This window comes from Gordionus sp. m RMFG-2023, chromosome 3 (genome assembly GCF_954871325.1).
Source record: "Gordionus sp. m RMFG-2023 chromosome 3, tfGorSpeb1-WG-v2, whole genome shotgun sequence".
NCBI classification, from domain to species: Eukaryota; Metazoa; Nematomorpha; class Gordioida; order Chordodea; family Parachordodidae; genus Gordionus; species Gordionus sp. m RMFG-2023.
Window position 1 is genome coordinate 12985636 of NC_088777.1, and position 23486 is coordinate 13009121.

Genomic DNA, 23486 nt, shown 5'->3' on the forward strand with positions numbered 1-23486 from the left:
CCGCTCAGATCCTATGCTTGAATCATCCATTAATTTTATTTTTTGAATAGGATCTTTTTAATTATAATAAAATTGATTTGGAATCCTTATTTTTTTTTGGATAAACCAAACATATATTAACACGATTTCAAGGATTTTACATTTCCATAACGTGTATTAAAAAAGAATTACCTAAAGATGTTTAATATGTTTATAAATTTTAATTAGCATATTTATGAAATTTAAAATGTGTTATTAAAATCTCGCGTTAGATTAGTTTTATTAAAAGGATGAATTTCTAGTTTAAAAAAAACAAAAAGAATCATCTTTTTCTTTATATTAAATATTTTTCGGAAAATTAAATGAACAAAATAACAAGAAAGATAAAAATAGTTATATAAAGGAAATAAAGTAAAGAGATATAAATGAAAAAGGGAAAGAAAAAATAATAAAAGAAAAGCAAAGGTTTATAAAGCGTTTATTTAAACCATGTAGAACAATCGAGCTTTGTGATGTCTTACAATATATATTATATAAGAAATCATTGAGTGATTTTAATCTTTATTTTTCTTTAGTCTGCAAAAAGAAATTTTAGATCTAACTTTAATACTTTACATTTGATGGGTTTTATTGTTTTGTATGGATACATCTATCATTTCCATGAATAAGGCTACGGTCATGCCAGAGCGTTCTAGTGCATGATGTTAAAAGATGGCAAAGCCAAAAATCGAGTGTTGCAAATATAATGTTTTCAAAAATTATGCGCCAAAATTTTCATGATAAATTGACATGATATCAAATAAAATAATGACCCTAAATCATACTAGAAAACACCGTGTTAATAATTTCGCAAATAATTTTTAAAAGCAAAATTTATCATATAATAATTTAATTTATAAAATATATTTATATGGAATAATAAACTATTCAAAAATAAAATATTACGGTTCAAATTTTTCTCATGGTCCAGAAATTTATCACATAAGAAAACTTTTAAAAACCAAGAAAAATTGTTAGGTTATATAAAAATTCTCAGCCCTAAAAACGGAAATTTATAAGCAGGTTATACTGATACTACATTGGAGATGTGTGTGGCTCGAAGATATCACGGCGCAAAAATTTCGGGGCCTGGCAACTTGTGTAAATTTTCCTGTAATTTAAAGAAGAAAAAGATAATAGATTGACAAAAAAATAAGTAAGGGCCTGGTCGGATTCAAAATTAAAAATAGAGCTGGGCCAGGTAATTCGAGTAAAATATTTTGGGCTGGACTAAAATTATTATACTCCAGGCCGAAAACCCCTTTTCTCCACGCACCGCATCTGGCCGGGTCATGCTGATGGTTACACTGCATACTAATTCAATATTAATTATATTTTATAAAACAAAAAAAATATAACTTTAATTTTGAAATACAAAAAAAATAATATAATTATAACAACATGACATTTACAACATCGATTTTTTTTCCCCGAATTTTCCTATATTAAATGTATTTATTTTTTTTGGATTTTTAAATTTTAATTCGTCCTCTTTATATTTTATTTTTGTTTAATTTAAAAATTAGTAATTTAATTTATCTATTACACGATAAATTTACATTATATTATGACATACCTTTCTAAAATGATACGACATTCTTTACAATCATCATCGGCAACTCCTAAATCCAAAACTCAAAATTTTAACGAATGCGAAAATTCTAAGGCTAAAACTATAGCCAAATATAAAAAGGTAAATTATGTATCATATAAAGTATCAGCAGTATAGTTTGTTTTAAAAAAAAAAAATTTGTAAATTTTTTTTATCTTACCATTATTTCTAAATTTCAATATTTTTTATTTGTATAAATAATTAATGACTTGAAATGAAATAAATTGAATTGAATTGAATCTTCATTAGGGGTTTACCTTAGTTAACCCTAATTTTTGTTTTTCCCATTCTTTAATTATAAATTTTAGGTGGCCATATTTTCTATTTGATCAACAGTTTTTTTTCAGACCACAGGTTAACTTTGTAGTTAGAAGCAGGAAGCTCCCGTTTTCTCAATCTAAATATAAACCAGAGACCGGTTGGCCGGGCCGTATTTTAATTTTTTTAAAATATACTCGGGTCGGCCTGAAAATTATTTTAGACTCAATATTTCAAATCGCCATAATTAGCTATAAAAAAATAAATGTAATATTTTTTAAAAATTCGGCCAGAAAAATTAAAAAAATTCTGCTGACTGGCCGTGCAAATGATACCACCACTTGGTATAAACCACAGCTAGTTTCTGTTTTTTGATATGATCAGCGGGTCAGTTCAGTTCTTTTGAAACGAGTTAGATATTAGACGTGGATCCCTCTATAGAGATGATAAGGGATCCTCATAGCTCAGGCCTAAATTATCAATTTGATTTAAGTGGCGGAACTCTGCAACATACATCAACAAAATATCATGAAAAAATACGCTGACCGGGACTATCTAAAATATATTAAATACATTAATCTTAATCCTTCCCACCCTCCAATAAAATACTTGGTTATGGGGCTAACTAGATGACTCTCTTTTAAATTCAGATAATTTAATTGATGATATTTAAGAAGTTTAGAACAAGACTCAGATGAAAGTGTCGAAGTAAATCTCTTCGGCTAAGTTCAAGCCTGTAACCTCCTGGGCATTCAAATTAAATCTAGTGAATAGGAAAGGAAATATAAAAAGCTCTATATCGTTATAATTAATCAACCATTTCGATAAAGTGTATATGTCATACAGGTTTAACAAATCTGGGTTTTTAACAAATTTGTAAAACCTAAATCATTAATAGTATGCCTTTTTAATTTTTAAAGACCGATTAAAATCTTATTTCGGCATGGATAAAGTACTTACCCTAAAAATTTCAGATTTTGCAGGAAAATTTGAACTACTTTTAACTTATGTACATTTAATTTGCTAAAAATAAAGGTCAATGTATAGACCCGAATTTACTAAATCCTTACGACATATTGTATATAGCAGTCCTATCCCTCTCTCTGTAAGGTAGACATCTTCCCACTCTCATAAAATTATAAAATTATGCTAACTTTTAATCAGCTGTTTTTCTTTTCTTATTCTCGTAACGATTACTTTTATCTTGCTCATTACCCTTTCGGCTGTGCCAATGAGTTTGTTAATACATAATTATTTAATTAATAAATTCGAAAAGCCAGATAAGTACAATTAAGGGTAAGGTAAAATAAAAGAATGGTTGGTTCAGTTTATCTTCAAATTCTCTACCACTAGAAGCTAGATAATGTAAAAATATTATCATGATGAATTGACAATTACGTAAATGACATCTTTATATTTGGATCGTTTGAAATTTAATTTATTTGCACTTAAGTTTAACTAAACAAGAACAAAATCTTTAATATCATTTTTATGCATGTCTTTTCATTAATCCCTTTATAAAAAAAAAATCCGTTTCAGTCATATTATTAAAACATTTCGGTATTTATAAAACACTTCCATTTTATAACTTATTTAAAGTCAAAATCTTAATAAAAATTATCGTATAATAATGATTGGTTCATAGAAATCGTTATTTTTATTAATATTTTCCTCTCTGCTTGTCTCTAAACACTATTGAAATATATATTTATCAATATTTAATGTATCTTTAATCTTTTATAGAATACAGTATCTACATGACCTGGAAGAGGGGTAGGTAAAAATGTCCAAATCTTTGAGGGTAACAGTAGGCTCAGGGTAATGTAAAAAATATTTTGTAGGTTGGGGATAAATGTTACATTCAATTATTTGAAGATGCTGATAGATTTTTTAATAATTGCTTTGTATCTGAATTGTAACATATTTTATAATTTACGTCGTGTTGGTATGGAATCTAGGGTGATTCAGAATCTTTTAATTTTACATCATTTACTGAGGATGATTTTTAAATTAAATTTAACGGTCTTCCCTATGAATTTCATATATTTTTGCCTTAAACTTTTGGGTGTTATTTAATTTATATGAAAAGTCCATTTAAAAATTATAACAAATATTAAAATAGTTTAAAGTATTATAAAAGTTAAAGGTAGAAGTCTCTGAAATTCACATTTGGCTAATATATGCAAGTCAGAATGTATTTCCTGTTCCCATGCTTATCATATCTCATTACGACAAAAAAATATCTACCTTAGCCCATGGCTGGTGCTTTGTTTTTTAACTGCTATAGCGTCATACTCTATGTCTTTGTTTTCTAATTTTCATTAAATTTTATTATTTTCATCAATTTAAAAAATTTATAATTATATATAAAATGCTAAATATATGTTTTTTAAAATTAGAGATGGGTGGGGCAGGAGGGGGTCCTTTAAATGATTATGATGCTAAGATTCATACAACCCGACCCCCCATACGATTCTAGTGAATTTATTGTATTATACCCCCACCGTGATAGAGGGCATTGTATATGGTATTTTAACTTCTTTTTTTCTTAAATAAATCTAAATTTATTTTTTAATAACCAAATATTTTTATAAAAAGTGTCTAAAATAAATTTTCCTAAAAAAAGAGGGAGAAGAAAAACACAGGAAAAAATCAATAAACTATAAAAATGTATTAAGTTTCACTTTTTATTTGCTCGAATTTATATTATGATAAAATACTCCACATAATTTATGCTTGGTCAAATTTTTTTTGATGAGAATTGATTAACGGAAAATCAAGAGAGTGAAGGAGAAGATTTGAATGACTGATAAACAATATTTTTTCTTTCATATTCTTCTTTATAAGAAACTCGTTTAGCCCTTAAGATCTTCATACATTTATTTCCATGGTGTCCGATCTCGATGTTTAACATTTGTAAACGATTATACTTAATCGCTATTTTCAATTATCGTTGTCAGTTTTATTATTCTATATTTTTGATTTTCCAGCTATTTTTTTTTATATATGATATCTTTATATCAACTCCGTGGCTCAACAATTGGAAGCACTTAATTCTAATATGCCTTTCGTGCTTTATTGGTGCTTCTTTAAAAAAATGAAATTTTAAAAAATTAGCTTGAAAATCGTTCTTATAAAGTAGGTAAATTTATACCCTAAGCAAAATTTGCTAGAAATCATAGGTAGGAGATGCAAATAAAATAAATTAATGATGTACCCCGTTTTAAAAGCGAAACTATTTTAAAAAATGAAATGGAAAATCTTATGTTGCTGATAATTCAACGGATATAGTTTTAATTACTTTTAATTAAGAAGGTAGTAGATATAAAGCTTAAGAAGTTTGTGCCAGTATTAGCGGTTACCTATTTACTTTGAATTTGGGGAAAATTGTCTTATTTAAGATTTTACCAAAGTGATAGTCATAAAATCCTAAAATTTAAATTCAGGATTTTAATAAATTCTGTTAAAGATATGGAAAAGATATTCAATTTATAAGTTTGAATATTTTTGCCTAAAAAATTTAACTGGGGTTTACCGCTGACTAGAGGATCTAACTTACTGAATTGATAGTATGCTTTTAACCTTGTCTAAATTTATTTTTATGTATTACTGATATTTTTTTATTAAAAAAATATATTTTATGAAAGTAATTTTTCGAGTCAAATTTTAGCCTATTAAGAATTAAGTTGGTTACTTCATATGATTTAATATAAATGGTTAACAACAGATAATAACTATAAAATTAGAAGTAATTAAAATAAGAATGTTTTACAATTTAAATTAATAATTTAGTCTAAATATTAAAATTAATTAAAAATCAGAGACCTGCAGATAAATCATTGCTCATTTGCACGGCCCAATTTTTTTTTTAAAAAAATTTTCGGCCAGACCAGGATTTTATATTTCTGGACCCGGCCATGTTATATTTATTTTTAATTTTTATAACCGGATATTTTTTTAGAAAAAATTAGCCCGGCCCGGGTATTTTTTTAAAAAGCCTAATTATAAATTTTTTATTACAAAGTAAAAATTTATAGTTATCACAGCTTATATATTAATCTTATTATAAAAAAGATAATAGCTCTTAAAAATAATTTTTTATAGAAGGAACACTGAGAGTATATACGGACGGACAATGTGAAAAAAAAACAATCTATTTTAACTTTATACTGATAATATAATGAATATGAAACTATTATCTAATAATATAAATGTATTTATTTCATTATTCTATGAATGTGTAATAAATTATATTTCTTTATAAAAAATAACAATATTTATTTTTATATTATATTATATAAACGAGAAATGGAATTTTTTTAGATGGTCACACAAAGCTAAGATTTGATGGGTAAAAATAAAGATTTAGGGTGAAAATAAGTTTATATAAAAAAATCAATAATACTTTCATTAGATATTTGTGGAACTGTCAAGTTTAAGTGGAAAAACAAAACTAAACAATCGAATTTTCAATGTTAGATATAAAAGCTAACTTTAATTCTCTTTCAAAAATATTATATACAGTGGCGTAGACAAGGGGGGGGGGGGGGTTTCTCCTAAATTTTTTTTTTTAAAATTTTTTCTTATTGAGAATAATTTTATTTAAAAAATGTTTTCAATTTAAAAATAAAATATACGGTATGAAACTGAAATATATTTAAAAAAACAAATAAGAATTTTAAATTTTAAATAATAGCATGGTTTAAAAAAATATATAAATTATATGTAAAAATATTAAATAACAATAAAAATATATTGTAAATTTTTTCTGGCATAGTTAAATTAGATATTACTAAATTTAATAATAAAATTTATTTTGTTAAACTAATTAGATAGTTTTAAAAATTTTAATTAAATTTTTATAATTCTTAAATAAAAGATAAATCATTTAATTTGGTAAATATAACGAGAAAATAAAGGTGATCTAATATGTTTGGGATTAAAAATTTTAAACCTAGAGTAGTTTCTAGATAGTCCAATCGCTTAAATGTTGATGCATCTACGATTGAGGATTTTTATAAAATAAATATTTTTATTCCCCTTATTGATTCATTTTTATTTCAATTAAAAGAAATTATTAGTCACAATTATATTTTTAAACAGCTTTTATTTTTTTTTGCCGGTTGATTCTGATTACACTTGAAACGCGAGAGAATATTAAGAAAATCTCAGTGTTTTATTCTGATGAATTATCAGGATCGTATGATAAGTTACTTTGTGATGTCGAATTTTGGTATAAAAATCTTGACAAAATAAAGTGCTCTTTGAATGCTTTACAGGCCCTTTCCATGTGTAATTGTACTTTAGATTCCCTGCCTAATATCAAAACATTGCCTTTTATTTTAGCTACCTTATCGATTAGCATCTGCACTAATGAAAGGTCTTTTTCAACTTTGAAAAGGTTAAAAACCTATTTAAGAAATAGTACCGGTGAAAGCCGTTTAAGTGGATTCGTAATATTAAATATTTATAAGGAGATTATTCAAGATAAAAATTTGATTCTAGATGAATTAGCCAAATCTCAGAGAAAAGTAGACTTCTCTTTATAAATTCAAATCATAAAATTGCTATATGATTATAATATGTTCTTAGTCATAATTTTCTATATTCAAAAATAAATTTTTAGTCATAATATTTATATATTATACTATTTTTAATAAAAATATTGCATTTACAATAATATTTAGCGATCTGCATCGGGCCTAATTTTTAAAGCCCTACCCGAAATTTTTTTTAAAAAGTTTTGACTGCCCAGCCCGAATTTATTTAAATATAGAAATTCCTTTTTATAATTACTCAAAATAAAAGATATATGTTATAATATGGCGTCTAATTTTTATAAATATAATCAAATATTTTTATTTTATATAAAAATATTTAACATATTTATTGATATATATTTAGATATATTTGAAAAAATTTCCAAGGCCCGACCTAACCCTGCCCGAATTTTTATTAAAAAGTTTTGACTGCCCAGCCCGAATTTATTTAAATATAGAAATTCATTTTTTAATTACTCAAAATACAAGATATATGTTATATGGCGTATAATTTTTATAAATATAATCAAATATTTTTATTTTACATATCAAAATTTAACATATTGTTATATATATTTAGATATATTTTAAAAAATTTCCAAGGCCCGACCTAACCCTGCCCGAATTTTTATTAAAAAGTTTTGACTGCCCAGCCCGAATTTATTTAAATATAGAAATTCATTTTTTAATTACTCAAAATACAAGATATATGTTATATGGCGTATAATTTTTATAAATATAATCAAATATTTTTATTTTACATATCAAAATTTAACATATTGTTATATATATTTAGATATATTTTAAAAAATTTCCAAGGCCCGACCCAACCGTGTCTAAATTTTTTTTAAAAATATTAGGCCCGACCGAGCCCGAACCCGATTTTCCTACTTTTGCAGATCTTCTAATAAGATTATTTTTGTTTTGTTAATACACTCATTTGTGGTGTTGTTAAATTATCTAAATTTAGTCAACTAAAAAACAGTGCAGCCATGTTTTTATTTAAAAATATTCGAATCAATCTTTAAATTTAGACTCAACTTAGAGGCTTAATTCAATTTTTTAGGCTAAAAGCTTGACTAAACACAATAGAGATGGTCTATGCAATTTAACAACACTACTATTATAATTGAGGTCCGTGAAGTTGGCCCCACAATTTTTGATTTTCAATGGTTTATCAGTTGGTGTGATTAGTACCCGATTTGTACCGTTTTCAGTTCGATTTGTACCATCACCGTTTTCCAGCTATTGACCGTTGAAAATATGGCGCCAAAAATAAAAAACACTCAAAATTTATTTCTTTTAAAGTTTTTTAACGTACAACGGTAGAAAATTTTTTCTCTTCCTAATGATGCCTCAAATTAAGCTTTATCTTCATTATTTATTTCGGAAATCAAATTTTAAACCTTATATTATAGCGTGAAGTTAGCTCCCCCCCCCCCCGGATATTCAAAATTTGGGATTTTTCAAATTTTTAAAACGGGATTGATTTATACCCGACTTGTACCGTTTCAAACTCGATTTGTACTATTACCGTTTTCCAGCTATTGACCGTTAAAGATATGGCGCCAAAAATAAAAAAACACTCTAAATTTATTTTAAAAAAAAAATTTTTTTAACGTACAACGGTAGCGAATTTTTTTCTCTTCCTAATGTTGCCTCAAATTATGCTTTATCTTTATTATTTATTTCGGAAATCAAATTTTAAACCTTGGCGCCATATCTATAACGGCCAATAGCTGGAAAACGGTAATAGTACAAATCAAGTTTGAAACGGTACAAATCGGTACATATCGGGTACAAATCAATCCCGTTTTAAAAATTTGAAAAATCTCAAATTTTGAATATCGGGGGGGGGGGGGGCTAACTTCACGCTATAATATAAGGTTTAAAATTTGATTTCCGAAATAAATAATGAAGATAGAGTTTAATTTGAGGCATCATTAGGAAGAGAAAAAAATTCTCTACCGTTTTACGTTAAAAAATAAAATAAAAAAAATTTTGAGTGTTTTTTATTTTTGGCGCCATATCTTTAACGGTCAATAGCTGGAAAACGGTAATAGTACAAATCGAGTTTGAAACGGTACAAATCGGGTACAAATCAATCCTGTTTTATATCGTGGGGGGGGGCTAACTTCACGCTAAAATATAAGGTTTAAAATTTGATTTCCGAAATAAATAATGAAGATAAAGCTTAATTTGAATTATCATTAGGAAGAGAAAAAAATTCTCTACCGTTGTACGTTAAAAAATTTAAAAAAAAAATAAATGTTGAGTGTTTTTTATTATTGGTGCCATATCTTTAACGGTAAATAGCTGGAAAACGGTAATAGTACAAATCGAGTTTAAAACGGTACAAATCGGTACAAATCGGATACAAATCAATCCCGTTTTAAAAATTTGAAAAATCTCAAATTTTGAATATCGGGGGGGGGGGGCTAACTTCACGCTAAAATATAAGGTTTAAAATTTGATTTCCGAAATAAATAATGAAGATTAAGCTTAATTTGAGGCATCATTAGGAAGAGAAAAAAATTCTCTACCTTTGTACGTTATAAAATTTAAAAAAAAAAAAATTTTGAGTGTTTTTTATTTTTGGCCCATATTTTCAACTGTCAATAGCTGGAAAACGGTGATGGTACAAATCGAACTGAAAACGGTACAAATCATTCTCTATCGACCTATTCACCTTTTATTTTTAAGTTCAAAAGTTGGGGGGCTGTCGTGAAGTTGGCCCCCCATTTTGTTCTTTGAATATCTCAAAAACGGTGATGGTACAAATCCAACTTAAAACGGTACAAATCGTTATAAATCGGGTACTAATCACACCAACTGATAAACCATTGAAAATCAAAAATTGTGGGGCCAACTTCACGGACCTTTATGATTGTTAAAATAGATTTTTAATCGTACAATAATTGCTCATATTTTTTTTAAATATATTTATTTACAAAAAATATTTTAATATAATCTGTATAGAACTTCTATATTAAATTTATTTTAAAAATAAATACATAGTTAAATAAAAAGCTGTTATTTATACTAAAATATTTTAATAATAAATAAAATCTATAATGAAATTCTCTGCAAAATGTTATATGCAAAAATTTTATTAAAATAATTATTTTTAACATAGAATAAGATATATTGAGTTATAATAAAAATGGGAGGTTTGGGGGGCGATTATTTTCTTCTTTCTACACCTGGATTGAATTAATTTACAATTGGTTAAATATTGATAAAATTTTCAGAATAATGCTTTCAGTCGCGTATTAATCATAAATTTGGCCAAAATTTAGTTACTAATATTTTTTTCATTTATGCTGGCTACTATAGTGGTTAGATACTAATAAAGCACAAAATATTGGAAATTTTTTTACGCCACTGATTATATACTTGTTTATAATGTTGTATATGTAGACCTGTGCACCTAGACACTATTGGCGACCGGCGCAAGTTTCAAAAATGTAATCGATAGCCGGCGACGTGCCGATTTTTAGCCGCCATCGAGTAAATCGAGGAACCATTATAAATTTTTTATAACATATATTTTTTTAAATGCTAATTAATTTTTTAAGAAAAATTAAATTAAACACTACAGATATCTCGGCATATTTTTAGATTTTTTTTGAGAAAACTCATTATAAATTCAAAATCGTTTTTATTTAAATTTTCCAGGCATAATGATGGTCTACTTGAATCGTCAACTGAGTGGTAGAGAAAACTCTTTCACTTAATATGCTATTGCCGGAATACAAAAATTTTTTTTAGATAACGTGAAAAGATTAAGAAGTTCGATCCTCTTTTCTCTCCAGTAATTTAGAGCACCCATTCTTGTGAAGGGTATTCTTGTTCTAAATCAATAGTGTAATCATAATTTGCACTTATTATTGAATGTTTAGTTGCTAATTTTGTTAAATAATTTGAATTAAATATTTCCTCTTGATTCTCAATGGTTATATTTATTACCCTAACATTACCACTCTATACGAAGATGTTAATAAATTCCGATGCTGAATAATTTTCTATTATAGACTTTGACATAATATCTTGGATCTAGAAGAGAAGCCAACACAGATTATTTTTCAAATAAAAAATAAATTAAATAAATGAACATACTTATATATTATTACTCACAAATTAGAAACTAAAAATCGTATTGTAAGTTTTTAGAATATTTTCCTAAAGAGAAATGATTTCTGAGATCATTTACTATTAAATTTGTTTAATTTTCACTTCTAAAGAGTGATGCAAAGTTTAAGGGAGTCTTTTTTAAATTTGCTTGAGCCGGCCCGTAAAAATTTCGAAAAGTCAGGCTTAGCCCTTTAAAGTTTTACGAAAAGTCCGCCCCTTTCCGTTTAATTTTTTTGTACGAAGTTTCCGGCCACATTTTAATACCTATATTTAAATTTTTCCCAAATGTCAATTTTAAGGCTCTTTTTTCTGTCTTCTATGTCTATCTATTTATCAAATATGCTTGATATGATTATATCATAAATAAATTGTCAAATATTTTTGCGAGTTTACTATTATATTTATAGACTTAGTATTTTAGTTATACAGTCTTAAAATACAAAGAAATAGGCAAATTGTAATTTATATCCAATAATATTGATCAAAATAAAAGAAAATAGCTTGGAATTCAGAAAAATATATCAAAATTTTAATGCCCTATCTGACCTAATAATATTTTACAAAAATTAAGAGATTTGTGAGGACCTACCTATTATTTTATGTATAAATGCGGCCCGGCGCGAAAAAATTTATGCACATTGTCTGTCATGTTAAATTTTTTGCTTGACCTAGTCCTTACTCGACTCGCGGGTCGGGTTTTGCCTATTTATGATTTAAATACTGGCATGGAATACTTATGCAGGCTATGATTCAGTCATTAAAATGTACCGTTGAATGCAACTGCTGGTGACACCATTATTGTTTTATAAGAATTTATAAATCTATTAAAATTTTTGAATATTTTTCTTCTTAAAGTTTACATAAAGTTTTACTATAAATTATTTATATCGAAAAACCAAAATTTCACTATTAGCTATATATATTGATACGCATTTAATGAATGAATTGTTAGTCTGTGTAGTATTATTATGTCATTGAATGTAACATAAAGAGATTAGAATATCGGTTTATTTTCTACCATGAATCTGATAAACTTATAGATATTTTAAAAATATTTTAAACAACTTTGATGCAAATACCCCTCCCTTCTATCTTTTTTAAATTCTACCGTAATCTATATTTGTGCTATAGAAGAATTGAAATTGTGTCATAAACCTTATTGAGACTTATTAAATATAAGGAGGGGGGCTCACTCCTGTCCATATTTAGTTTAAACAGATAATTAGCAAAAAAAATTGACCTGAAATATTTTTGCTAAAGTTTAGATTATATCTGTGATGATAGAGGTTTTCTAAGTTTTTATTTTTAAAAAAAATTTATTCTTTCTTTCTTAAAATTATATAAATTTTTTTCTTTTTTTATTAAATCAAATTTTGGAAGGTTTTTTTTAGAGAAAGAAAAGAAATATAATAAAAATTATTATGAGAGAATTTAAATAATAGGAATAAAATTTTATAAATAAAACGTGTCAGATTTTATAATTTAAAAAAAAATTGAACAATGTAAGAAGTATAAGTTTACCGCTAAAAAAAATTTACCAAAAGAAGGCTTTAAATTAGAATAAATTATGTGATATTTTAATTTTTAAAAAAAGGAGCAATGAAGTACAGAAAGTAGTGTTGTTAAACGGCCCGATTTGGGTCGATATTAAAAAAATTTTCTAAATCGCGAGGCTTACATAATATTATTTTGGCTCTGATCATAATCTGGCCGTTTTTAAAAATCGACCACTAACAGAAAGGTACATTTGTAGATTAATAGTTTTTTTTCAAAAATTTTATTTTTTATTTATTAAAAATATAAAACCATTAAAGTTATTTTTCGGTTAAATTTTTTAGTTAAATTTAATTTACACTCAAATGTAAGTTGCTAGAGTTTAAATTTTATCTAAAATGTAACTAGTCATGTGTAGCTATCTATTTTAACAACACTACAGTTAAGGTGATAGCTAATACAAAAAAAATCAAAATTTGAACTGGTATTAATTAGAGGTCTGCAAATTGCAAAATATTTAGGTCCAATCCTGTTGAGATTTAGTTTTGATCGGCCCGGTTCCCATTTTTTTTAGCCTGGCTCGACTCACCTTTTTAAAATCCAGAAATATATCCTATGGAATAATAATCAGTAATGATTAGGTTCATTTCCATGATTTTATAATTAAAACAATGAACGCTAAATATAGGAAAAGAAAATTGAATTAATGAATGAATGAAAACAGCAGCAGGGTCATTTAATCATTAAAATTATAAACAAAATAAAATATAATATTTTAACAAAATTTGACTTTGGAAAAATTTTCTATTTCCTATTAAGCGTGCCAGACATCATTACTTTTTCCCTACAGTCAGGTCCGGTCTATTAATGGCACCGGGTCGGACATTGCATATCTCTAATCTTAATGTCTCCCAATCTTTCATTTATTTTTGCAACTTTCTTAATAAAAACAAATTTTCGATTTTCTTAAAAATTAACCATTTATTTAAAATTAAATTTTAAGGCGGTATATTTGTTTGTGTAAAATCTAAATAAAATAATAGGAACAACGTTCATTTTAATATATAATTATATTGGCCCATTTAAATCTAAAAGGAAAAAAAATTTTAAATTATTAAATCGCAAATTTTTTGAAAATTTACCTGTTTATTTGTTTAAAATAAATTTTTTTTGCTATACTCTACAAATAAAATAAATAAAATGAAATTTTTTTTTTATTACACACCTTAGTATAAAATTTTTTAATGACTATTTTTACCTTTATAGAAATAAAGCCGGAAACTTTATAAACAAGGTATATATTCCTTATTTATCAATTTTTTTTAACGATAAATAAAAATATATTTAGGACTTTTCTTCAAAAAAAATCTCTGACCTGGGGCCTTATATTTTCTAATCTAAAATTTTATTTATTAAAAAAATGACCAATTATTATTTTTTATGAATTCCTAATATGAAGGTAAAATATTGACATTTCCTTTATTTATTGAATTTATATTATGATTATACACAAGAATACTATAAAATATACAAAAAAATTATTAAGTACTATTCATTCGAATAGTACTATGGAAAAAAAAATTTAACCATTAACATAATTTCAAACACTTGCAAGTTGCAATTGTATACTAATTTCTTTTAATTCTTTCGTTATGTTGTGACAATTACTTACAAAAAATTTATAGTAGTAATAACTTATACATCTCTTTACCCTTGATCCATAGCATAAAACGTTATTAAAAAGGCCCGTGTCTTGGTTCGCCTTATTGAAACTTATTTCTGTTCAAACCAGTCTATTCAAATTTTGATTTGTTTTTTTAAAGTGTGTATAATTAAATCTAAAAATATTTTAATAAAATTTTAATTAAATATCTAAAATAATTTTTTAGTATGAAATCAGATATAGACATGTTATTGGATTTATAGAAAATCCATTTTTTAATCCTTAAAAGCTTCTTTTTAGTCAGAATCGTTTTCCAGCAGGTATGGAGAAGGTACATACCTAGTGAATTCCAGGTCTTTTTGCCATAAAATTGTTGTTGAACTACTTTTAATTTATAAACATCAAATTTTCATACATATATCCCGGTTTAAATTTTGATTTTTTAAATAATTAAAACTTAGTGTTGATAAACGACTCGATTTGAGCCGATTATTTAAACGGCTAACTCAATATTTTAGCCAGAAAAATATTGCTCAAGCCTCGAGATTTTGCTAATAGATGCCTAAACCTTTGCTATGACCAAACTCATCATTGCATAATGTTTTTCAGGATAGAATAATGAGAATAATGAGAATAATTGGCTCAAATCGAGCCATTTAACAACACTATTAGGACTGTACGTGCCTTGATATTTTATCATACTATTTTATTACCCACTTCATGCCTAACCTAAAGGTAGCTAAATACCAATAATTTATTAATTTTTCCTTTTCCATTTTAACTATTAATAAATAATTTTATTTAAGTAATTGTTTTTTTTTAGAATTTTTTTCTTATATAAATCCATTACAAATTCTTAAAAATCGAAATGAATATTTTTTTAAAAAAATTAAAAAATAGTCATTTTTTTAAAAAAAACTAGATAAATCAAAAATTGGATATTTTCAGTGAATCAGACAACGGAACACGCGATGCATGAAAGCTCCTTTGACTTCAATTAAATTGGGAATTTCATTTAAATAATTATTGATCTTTGTGCAAAATTTTGGTCGAGTTGATTAATTAATGTACGCAATCAATTTGGGATAAAAATACACAAATGTTTATTTCGAAATCATATAAATAAGAAATTCACAGGGTAAATACCCTTTACTTATGCAAATTCGAATATAATTCTGGCCAAAATCATTCTTTAAAAACTAAAAATTAAATAATTTAAGTTTTAAAAATTTTCTAAAAACCAGGTTAAAGCCTAGCCTTGAATTTCGCTACACCCCTACAATATATATAGTTGTAGAATCATGTGTTAGATATCATTATCCCTTTATTTTTAGCCTTTTCTAAAATAGATATACCCAAGAGTTTTTAGTCATAACTTAAAAATGGTTTATACATGGCTAATTTTTTAATAAGTTTCCCGTGACCTAAACGGGAATTTTTCCAAAATATGAAGAATTTTATATAATAGCGGCATAATATATTAACAAAGAGTATTTACTTTTAGATAAATATTTTTATCTATAAAAAATATATTTGTTTCTGGGAAAAAATGTTTTAATCTTGATCTGTTAATTTTTGATTATCCCAAATTGATTGTGTATATTAATTAATCAACTCAACCAAAATTTTGGATAAAGATCAAGAAATTGTTACAATGATAATTCCCAATTTACTAAAGTTAATAGCGCTTTTATGCATCGCGTGTTTCGCTATCTGATTCACTAAAAATGTCCTATCTTTGATTTATCTAGTATTTTTTTAAAATTTTTTATTTTTTTTATTTAAAAAAAACTATTCATTTCGAATTTTTTAAAGTGATTTTATATAAGAAAGGATCTGAATTTGCAAAAAAAAAATTATTTGAATAAAGTTATTTATATACATTTATTGTAATAAAGTCAATATGGAAAAAGAGAAATGAATGAATTCTTGGCATTTAGCTACCTAAAGTTCTGGCATGGAATGGGTAGTAAAATTGTATAATTTAAAATATACAGGCCTGTACAGTCCTAATTATTTTAAATGACAATTTTTTAAATTATTTCTACTACATAGTATATCATAATAAATTTAACAAAAATATGTGTGGTTGTAAGTATATCTAACTATATTCAATTTCATAAAGAATACCTGATATAAAGTTGTTTTTTTTTCAACATTTGATTCGAATAATGCATTTCTATGGTATACTATAATGCCTTTTAAAAAAATATAAAAAAACATATAAACAAATCTTCGAATATTCTTGCAATTTTTTAAACTGCTTTACTTTCTTTTATTTATCTTAAGATATACACTGATTGGGCAAATCATTACCTGAAAGAAAATAATAAATCACGGTTGGTGGTTGATCTACAGCAGGAATTGCAGGATGGAATCTTATTATCAGAAATCATTCACGCCATCAGTAAATAAAACTAAAGCATATGTATTTATTAATCTATTAAATTAAGATAAATTCTGTTCAGTGTATGTCAATGATGTATAAATACTATGAGATTGGCAATTCATTAATTAAAAGTGTACATACACAGGAGTCAACTGTAGGGTCATTTAATGTTTGCAGTTCGACTAATTGTTTTATTAATCATTAGCATATTAAGGTTATTTAATCCATATGCAACCACCAAATGGTGCTAGAGGTGACTTCTATGTATGGACTCTTATAAAGGTATTTAAAGAATGATTGATGTATGATTAAGGAAACTTAGGATTTTAAATTATTAGCAAAAATTTTAAATAACCAAATAATAAAAAAAGCGAAGCAAAAGGTGGAATATATCGATCCTCAACCCAAAGATGAAAATCAAAAGGTATTGCTTCATTTAATTAATATAATTTTCATATAATATAATTTTTAATATAATATATCTTGCTTGCTTGTTTTACGTTTCTTGAAATTATCCTCTTCCTTAATCTAAATAAAAATTCAAATGAGCTCGGATGATATATATAGTAAGAATATTATATAACTCCGCCTTCTCTTATTTTATTAATTCAAATTTATTTATATTCGTCATTTTTTAATTCGCTTTAATTTTACTCAAAATAAGATTTTACCGGCTTCATATTTTACAAATCCTTTTCATAACTAAGGTAAGAAGCGTAAAATTTTGATTTTAAAGTGAGTCCTAATTTTATTTAAAACCGTATCATTCGATGTTCAAAAAATTATTCCCCAGGCACAAAAAAATTATAATTAGTCCTAAACTTTAATGATAACCAATGTTATCACCAGACTAGTAAGTGACAAATGCACATATAGCCAGGATCTAGAGCAAACCTGAAATTTATTTTATATGGCAAAAACGTTTTTTTATTATGAACACGCGCATTTATAAAAAATAATAACATTTTTAACGTCCCTAAATAAGGATTAATGAAACGTCATTGCGTGTTATGATGAATACAAGGCGATTTAAAATAATTTGATAACAAACTATTTGGTCTATTTCGATTATTAATTATCAGAGTTTGGAATAAAAACCGTACAAATATAACATTGAATGGAAAATTATATCAATATATCTTGAAAAGTATTTATATAATTTAAGACTTTTCTAAAATATCTTTTGCCGTTAACACACTAATTTTAAAATTTGTTTTATAATATGACAAATAATCATCATTTAAATTTATATAACTTTCATATGCTAAACATGACAAATTATTTAGTTCTCAATCTCATAACATCCCCAAGCATAGTGGCATTCTTCCCGGGTATTTCTAATCCTTTCCCAAATTTTTTTTTCGGAAAAATTAATATTATGGTAGAAATTATCACATTTATTTTAAAACTAATATTTTATTATTATAAAAGTAAGGATAACAAAGTAAAATATACCTATTTTTGATTTTATTGGTGTTTATTGCAAATTTACAAAAGAGCGCCACCCCCCCCCCCTTCCCCCCCCCTCCTTTATTACGCCAATAAAATAAATTTATATTATATTTCATTAAATTTATATTAAATTATAACATACATACCATTCTTTAAATTCAAATACTTCCTTTCTTTCTGTTAAACTCTTCTAAGGTTTAAAGATTTTAATTAAATAAAAGATCTATAATAGTCCTAGCCTCTAATTTAAGTGGAATTTTAGTATTAAGTGATTTCATTATCAGATTATGATTTCTTATCATACAATATTATATACTATGTCTTTTATAATCGTCATCTTTTAATTTATATAATAAGCAACCAAATACCCGTAATGCATCACATTATTAATCTATTGTAAAATTTATTAATTGACCTCGCACAATTTAGTGTATTGATTAATCCATAAAGCGCCTAATATATTGAATATCTTGCCTTTTAAAATTTAATGATCTTAGGCCGTTTCTTAGGTCGACTTATTACTTAATAAGGGGCTATTTAGTATCCATTAAATCCAAAAGGCAAAAGAAAAAATTTAAAAAAAAGGAAAAAGAAAGAAAAAAAACATAACAAAAAACGAGAATAATAAAGGAAATATAACAATGCCACCAAATACTTAAAACAAACCAAAATAGGATGTCCTAGCTCAAAAGTTTTTTAGTCTAAAAACAATTAACGTATCCAATCGACCCAGGACACAGCCTTAGTTTGATAAAAGTGGAAATAAGATTGTTGTCAACTAACTTCATAAAATAACATAAATTTAATATAAAAATAGAAATCTTTTAATATGTTTTGTAACCAAATAAAAATTTGATTGTCCTCGTACATGTTTACTGAGGGTAAAATTTTTGATGATTATATAATTAATGTGGGTGTAGATTCAACAAATATTACACAAAAAAAAATACAAAACGAAAGCTTTCCAATATCCAAAAATGTTTACGATTTTTGGAAAACCTCGGAATCGATGTCGCAAATTTCCCCGCAAAAGGTTTACAATATTTTCACAATTTTCAAGATATTTTTATAAGTATATATATAAATTAAGTTTATTCCAATCGATTTTAAAATTATCATCGACTTGAATTTATAGCTAAGAAGAAATTTAAAAGATTTATTATATTACACCACCGGATGCTTTTATAAACACATAATTTTAAATAACCAAGCTTTATACTTAACAAAGGAAAGGGTTCTTTTTATATTTTATGGTTAATCAAGCTGATAAATTAATTAGCAATATAATTTAACATAACTATAATTGGAATTTATTTTTAAACAATAATATAATTATGTTATTAATTAATAATCAATAACTACGGAAGATTTTTGTTTAATAATGAGTATTAATTCAGATAGAAAATATGTCATTTTTTTAAAGAAAAACATTTGATCTCCACACACTTCAATCCTTTTTTATCATTATCATAACAAATTAATTAAAGAAAATATAAAATAATTTATCGCTTTACTAAATAAATGATTTTAAAAATAAATTATTCTAGATATCAATGAGGGCAATCTGAAGGCTATTCTAGGCTTATTTTTCAACCTTTCCCGTTACAATATTTCTAACATCGACGAGTCATGTAATTTAGAACCTAAAAACAATTTATCTGACAAAAATAATGGAACTTCTCATGGGACTTCAACGGTTACTCGGTCTAAAATAAAGCCTCCATCTAGAGCACCAATTGCTAAAGCTACTAACTATCTCTACCACGGTAATCAAAGGTATTTTTAAAAAATATCTTTTTTTACAATTTTATCAACCCCATTATTCACTATTATAAAGTTATTCATTAAATCCCAATATATATAACAATATTTTAATTAGCTGTTAATTTTAATATTAACTATTTTATTTACCATAAAAATAAATTATATATACTTATTAATTTGTTTTTAAATCTAAATAATAAACGTAAATTCTTTTTAAAAGGATCAAACGATCAATTTGAGTTGAAAACCAATCAACTTGTGTATTTTACATGTTGAGAATTTAAAGGCTTATACATTTTTTTATATTGAAGAACTTTGCTAAACATTAAAATTGGAAATTGCAATATTTTTCTTTTTATATTTGCCTTTTTTTATATTTCTAGACCTGTTTTATCCCCAAATTCGGTCTCTTAAAAATGCCACTACCAGCATTACATTTAATAATAATTTACCTCGTAAGTTCTTAAATAATAAACTATACTTATTGGCGATTAAGTAAGTAAGAGTTAACTTAAATCCTGGCCTTTTCTCCTGCAATAAAAAATATTTTTCCTCTTCTCTCACTTAGGTTCAGGGTTGTAAGTATGTCTGGGCCAATTTTCTTCCCGATAATTTTATCCTCATACCTCTTCAACATAAATTTGCCAATTTAAAAAAAAATCGCTTAGTCTACTACACATAATAATTCAAATAAAAGTTTGTGATTATATAAAAAAAATAAACAACCTCATCAAATAATAATGTGTTATGAACCTTAGCTCTAAACTGAATTGTGATCTTAATCTCAATGTTTTAACCTTATAGCTTGATATTTCCAAACCTTATTAAAATAGGTATAAACTCACTCTATAACGAATCTAATTTCAATCTGATTAAACTAGCTATCCAGAATATTGCCTGAACTACTCCAAACTTATTTTTAATTTTAATTACACATCTCGTGCTACTTGAAAGTGATGAAAATATAAAAAGTAGAAAAAGTTAAGTCTCTTGATTTAAAATGAGACGTATCAAAACAACTTATTAGCCACAACACACCATCGTTTTTTATTTTAGACATGTTAATAATCCTAACATCAAACTGAACTATAACTTTAATCTTTTTCGGCTAAACTTGAATAACTTTCTAAGTCGATATCCGCAAAGTCTAATATTAGTAAAAATTGGTATTAATTATATCATCTATAATCAAAGATGATTTAACCTATTTCAAATTCCAATAATAGTAAAAATCGGTATTAACTATATCATCTATAATCAAAGATGACTTAAACCTATTTCAAATTGCTGCACTATTCAAATAGATATCCATAATTTAATTTGAAATAGCAATGGAGCCTAAAACACCCTCATACCAGGAATCTTTTCTGCATTTTTCCACTTCCAGTAAGGGTCAAGGTTGACGGGACTTAATGAACATAATGATTAACATATTTTTCTAACTCGGACTCCTAACTATTGCACGATTCTCAATATTTAGTAAAAAAACGTCGGTATGATTGGATAATATATAATTAATTTTTTGAACCAATTCTAAGTTAGAGATTCATGATATGATTAATTAATAGCTCTATCATTAAATCGATCTTTCAACCTATTTTTTTTAGTATCTCATTTATCTTATAAATTGTATTTCTAAATAAAATATTCACTTGGGTTCGCAATATAGGCTTCGCACGCTATATTCTTCGTGAAATAGATTTCGTTATTTCACTATAATGCTTTTTCTATAAAACATTTTTCGCTTAAAAATTTAGCTGTTTTGCATTGGCTCTGAAAAGCTTGCGCTAAGAGTTTAGCTATAAAAGAATTCGCGATATTTCATTTCGCGATATAGTCTTCGCGGAAGAGTATTCGCGAATGTAGATGCACCATAAAAACTTAGTTATAATATGACATCAGGTTTGCCCTTGCCTGTTCTCGTAAATATTATTTTAAGCAAACAAAAATTTCCCACCTCACCCTTTCACACCCACTCTCCATAAACATAAAAATAGATAATTAAGAATTACCATTCTAACACATACTTTATTTATATAAATAACCTACAGATGAGAAATGAGGAGATTTTAGTGTAGGATTCTTTTCGTATGCTTTGTATGAATAATTATAATTCAATTTATTTTTATTCTTCTATTTTTAGTGGTATCTAATTATAAATTCTTTTACTTCCTGTGGAAAGTTCAATTGTAAAAATAAATAAACTTTGATATGCTTATAAATGGACTTTTTGATTTCTGGTAGTGGTGAAATCATTTTTTAAACCTCAAAATTACGTTGATTTTAGTCACAAAATTATGCACTTCAAATTATGAGATTTCAAGCGTTGATATTAAAATCTAGTTTAAACGTCTCTTGATAAAATAGTTATAAAAATTGTTTTCTAGGACCATAAACTAGATTTAGTGTAAAGATAAAAATATGTAGAATCTTCCATTTGAATTATCAAGAATTAAGTTTGTTTTATGAATACTTATGAATTTAACATTAAATTGTAGCTTTATTAGAAAAACATTTTATCAAAAAAATGGTTCTTAATTTAATTAGAGAATAAATTTTTAAGATTAATTTATATCATTATCTAAAAATCATTTTCATAAATTTGATTAACATTTTTTAATTCTAATAATTTATAACATATAAAACTATAATAAAATAGAATATATACAAAAGGAAATATTGGTTTTTCTTATTTCATTTTGTAGTAAAATATTTAAGGTAGTTAACCGGATAAAAAGTTCTGAGCAGTAGAAAAACATTGCAAACTTTTTGGTAATAGTTTAAAATTAATAGTGACAATCCTCTTTACATATGAGAAAAAAGTGAAATTTTTTAAACAACTTTGTTGGTATTTAAACAATATTACAAAACTGTTGGAGAATTTTAAAATTTATTTACTATTTGTTTACTCCACGGACAATGGGAATTTTTAAAATTTTGGGCTTGGACCGAATAAAATGCTTTAATTAATATTGCATAACCTTTGGGAGGAGTTATGAATACAATTTTTATTACTTCGTGAGACAGAAACGTTGAATATTTAGACAAAATTAAATAATTTGGTAAAAATTTAGATTATTGGCACTATAAATTCTAAACTACTTCTAACTGTTTTGCAATACTCTTCTCCTACGTTAAGCTTTTTACCCAGTCAAAACCCCA

General features: G+C 25.7%; 1 protein-coding gene across 1 annotated transcript in view; it reads left to right on the forward strand.

The window, feature by feature from the left end:
* The first annotated feature begins 1603 nt into the window (after positions 1-1603).
* The window catches only part of LOC135926741 (putative uncharacterized protein DDB_G0282133), a 68118-nt gene continuing 46235 nt past the window's right edge, over positions 1604-23486 (forward strand). Inside the window, exons 1-5 of the mRNA XM_065462671.1 lie at positions 1604-1711; positions 17009-17126; positions 17480-17532; positions 19521-19593; positions 20108-20336. Coding sequence (XP_065318743.1) covers positions 1604-1711; positions 17009-17126; positions 17480-17532; positions 19521-19593; positions 20108-20336 — 581 coding nt within the window. The remainder of the gene's footprint in view (positions 1712-17008; positions 17127-17479; positions 17533-19520; positions 19594-20107; positions 20337-23486) is intronic.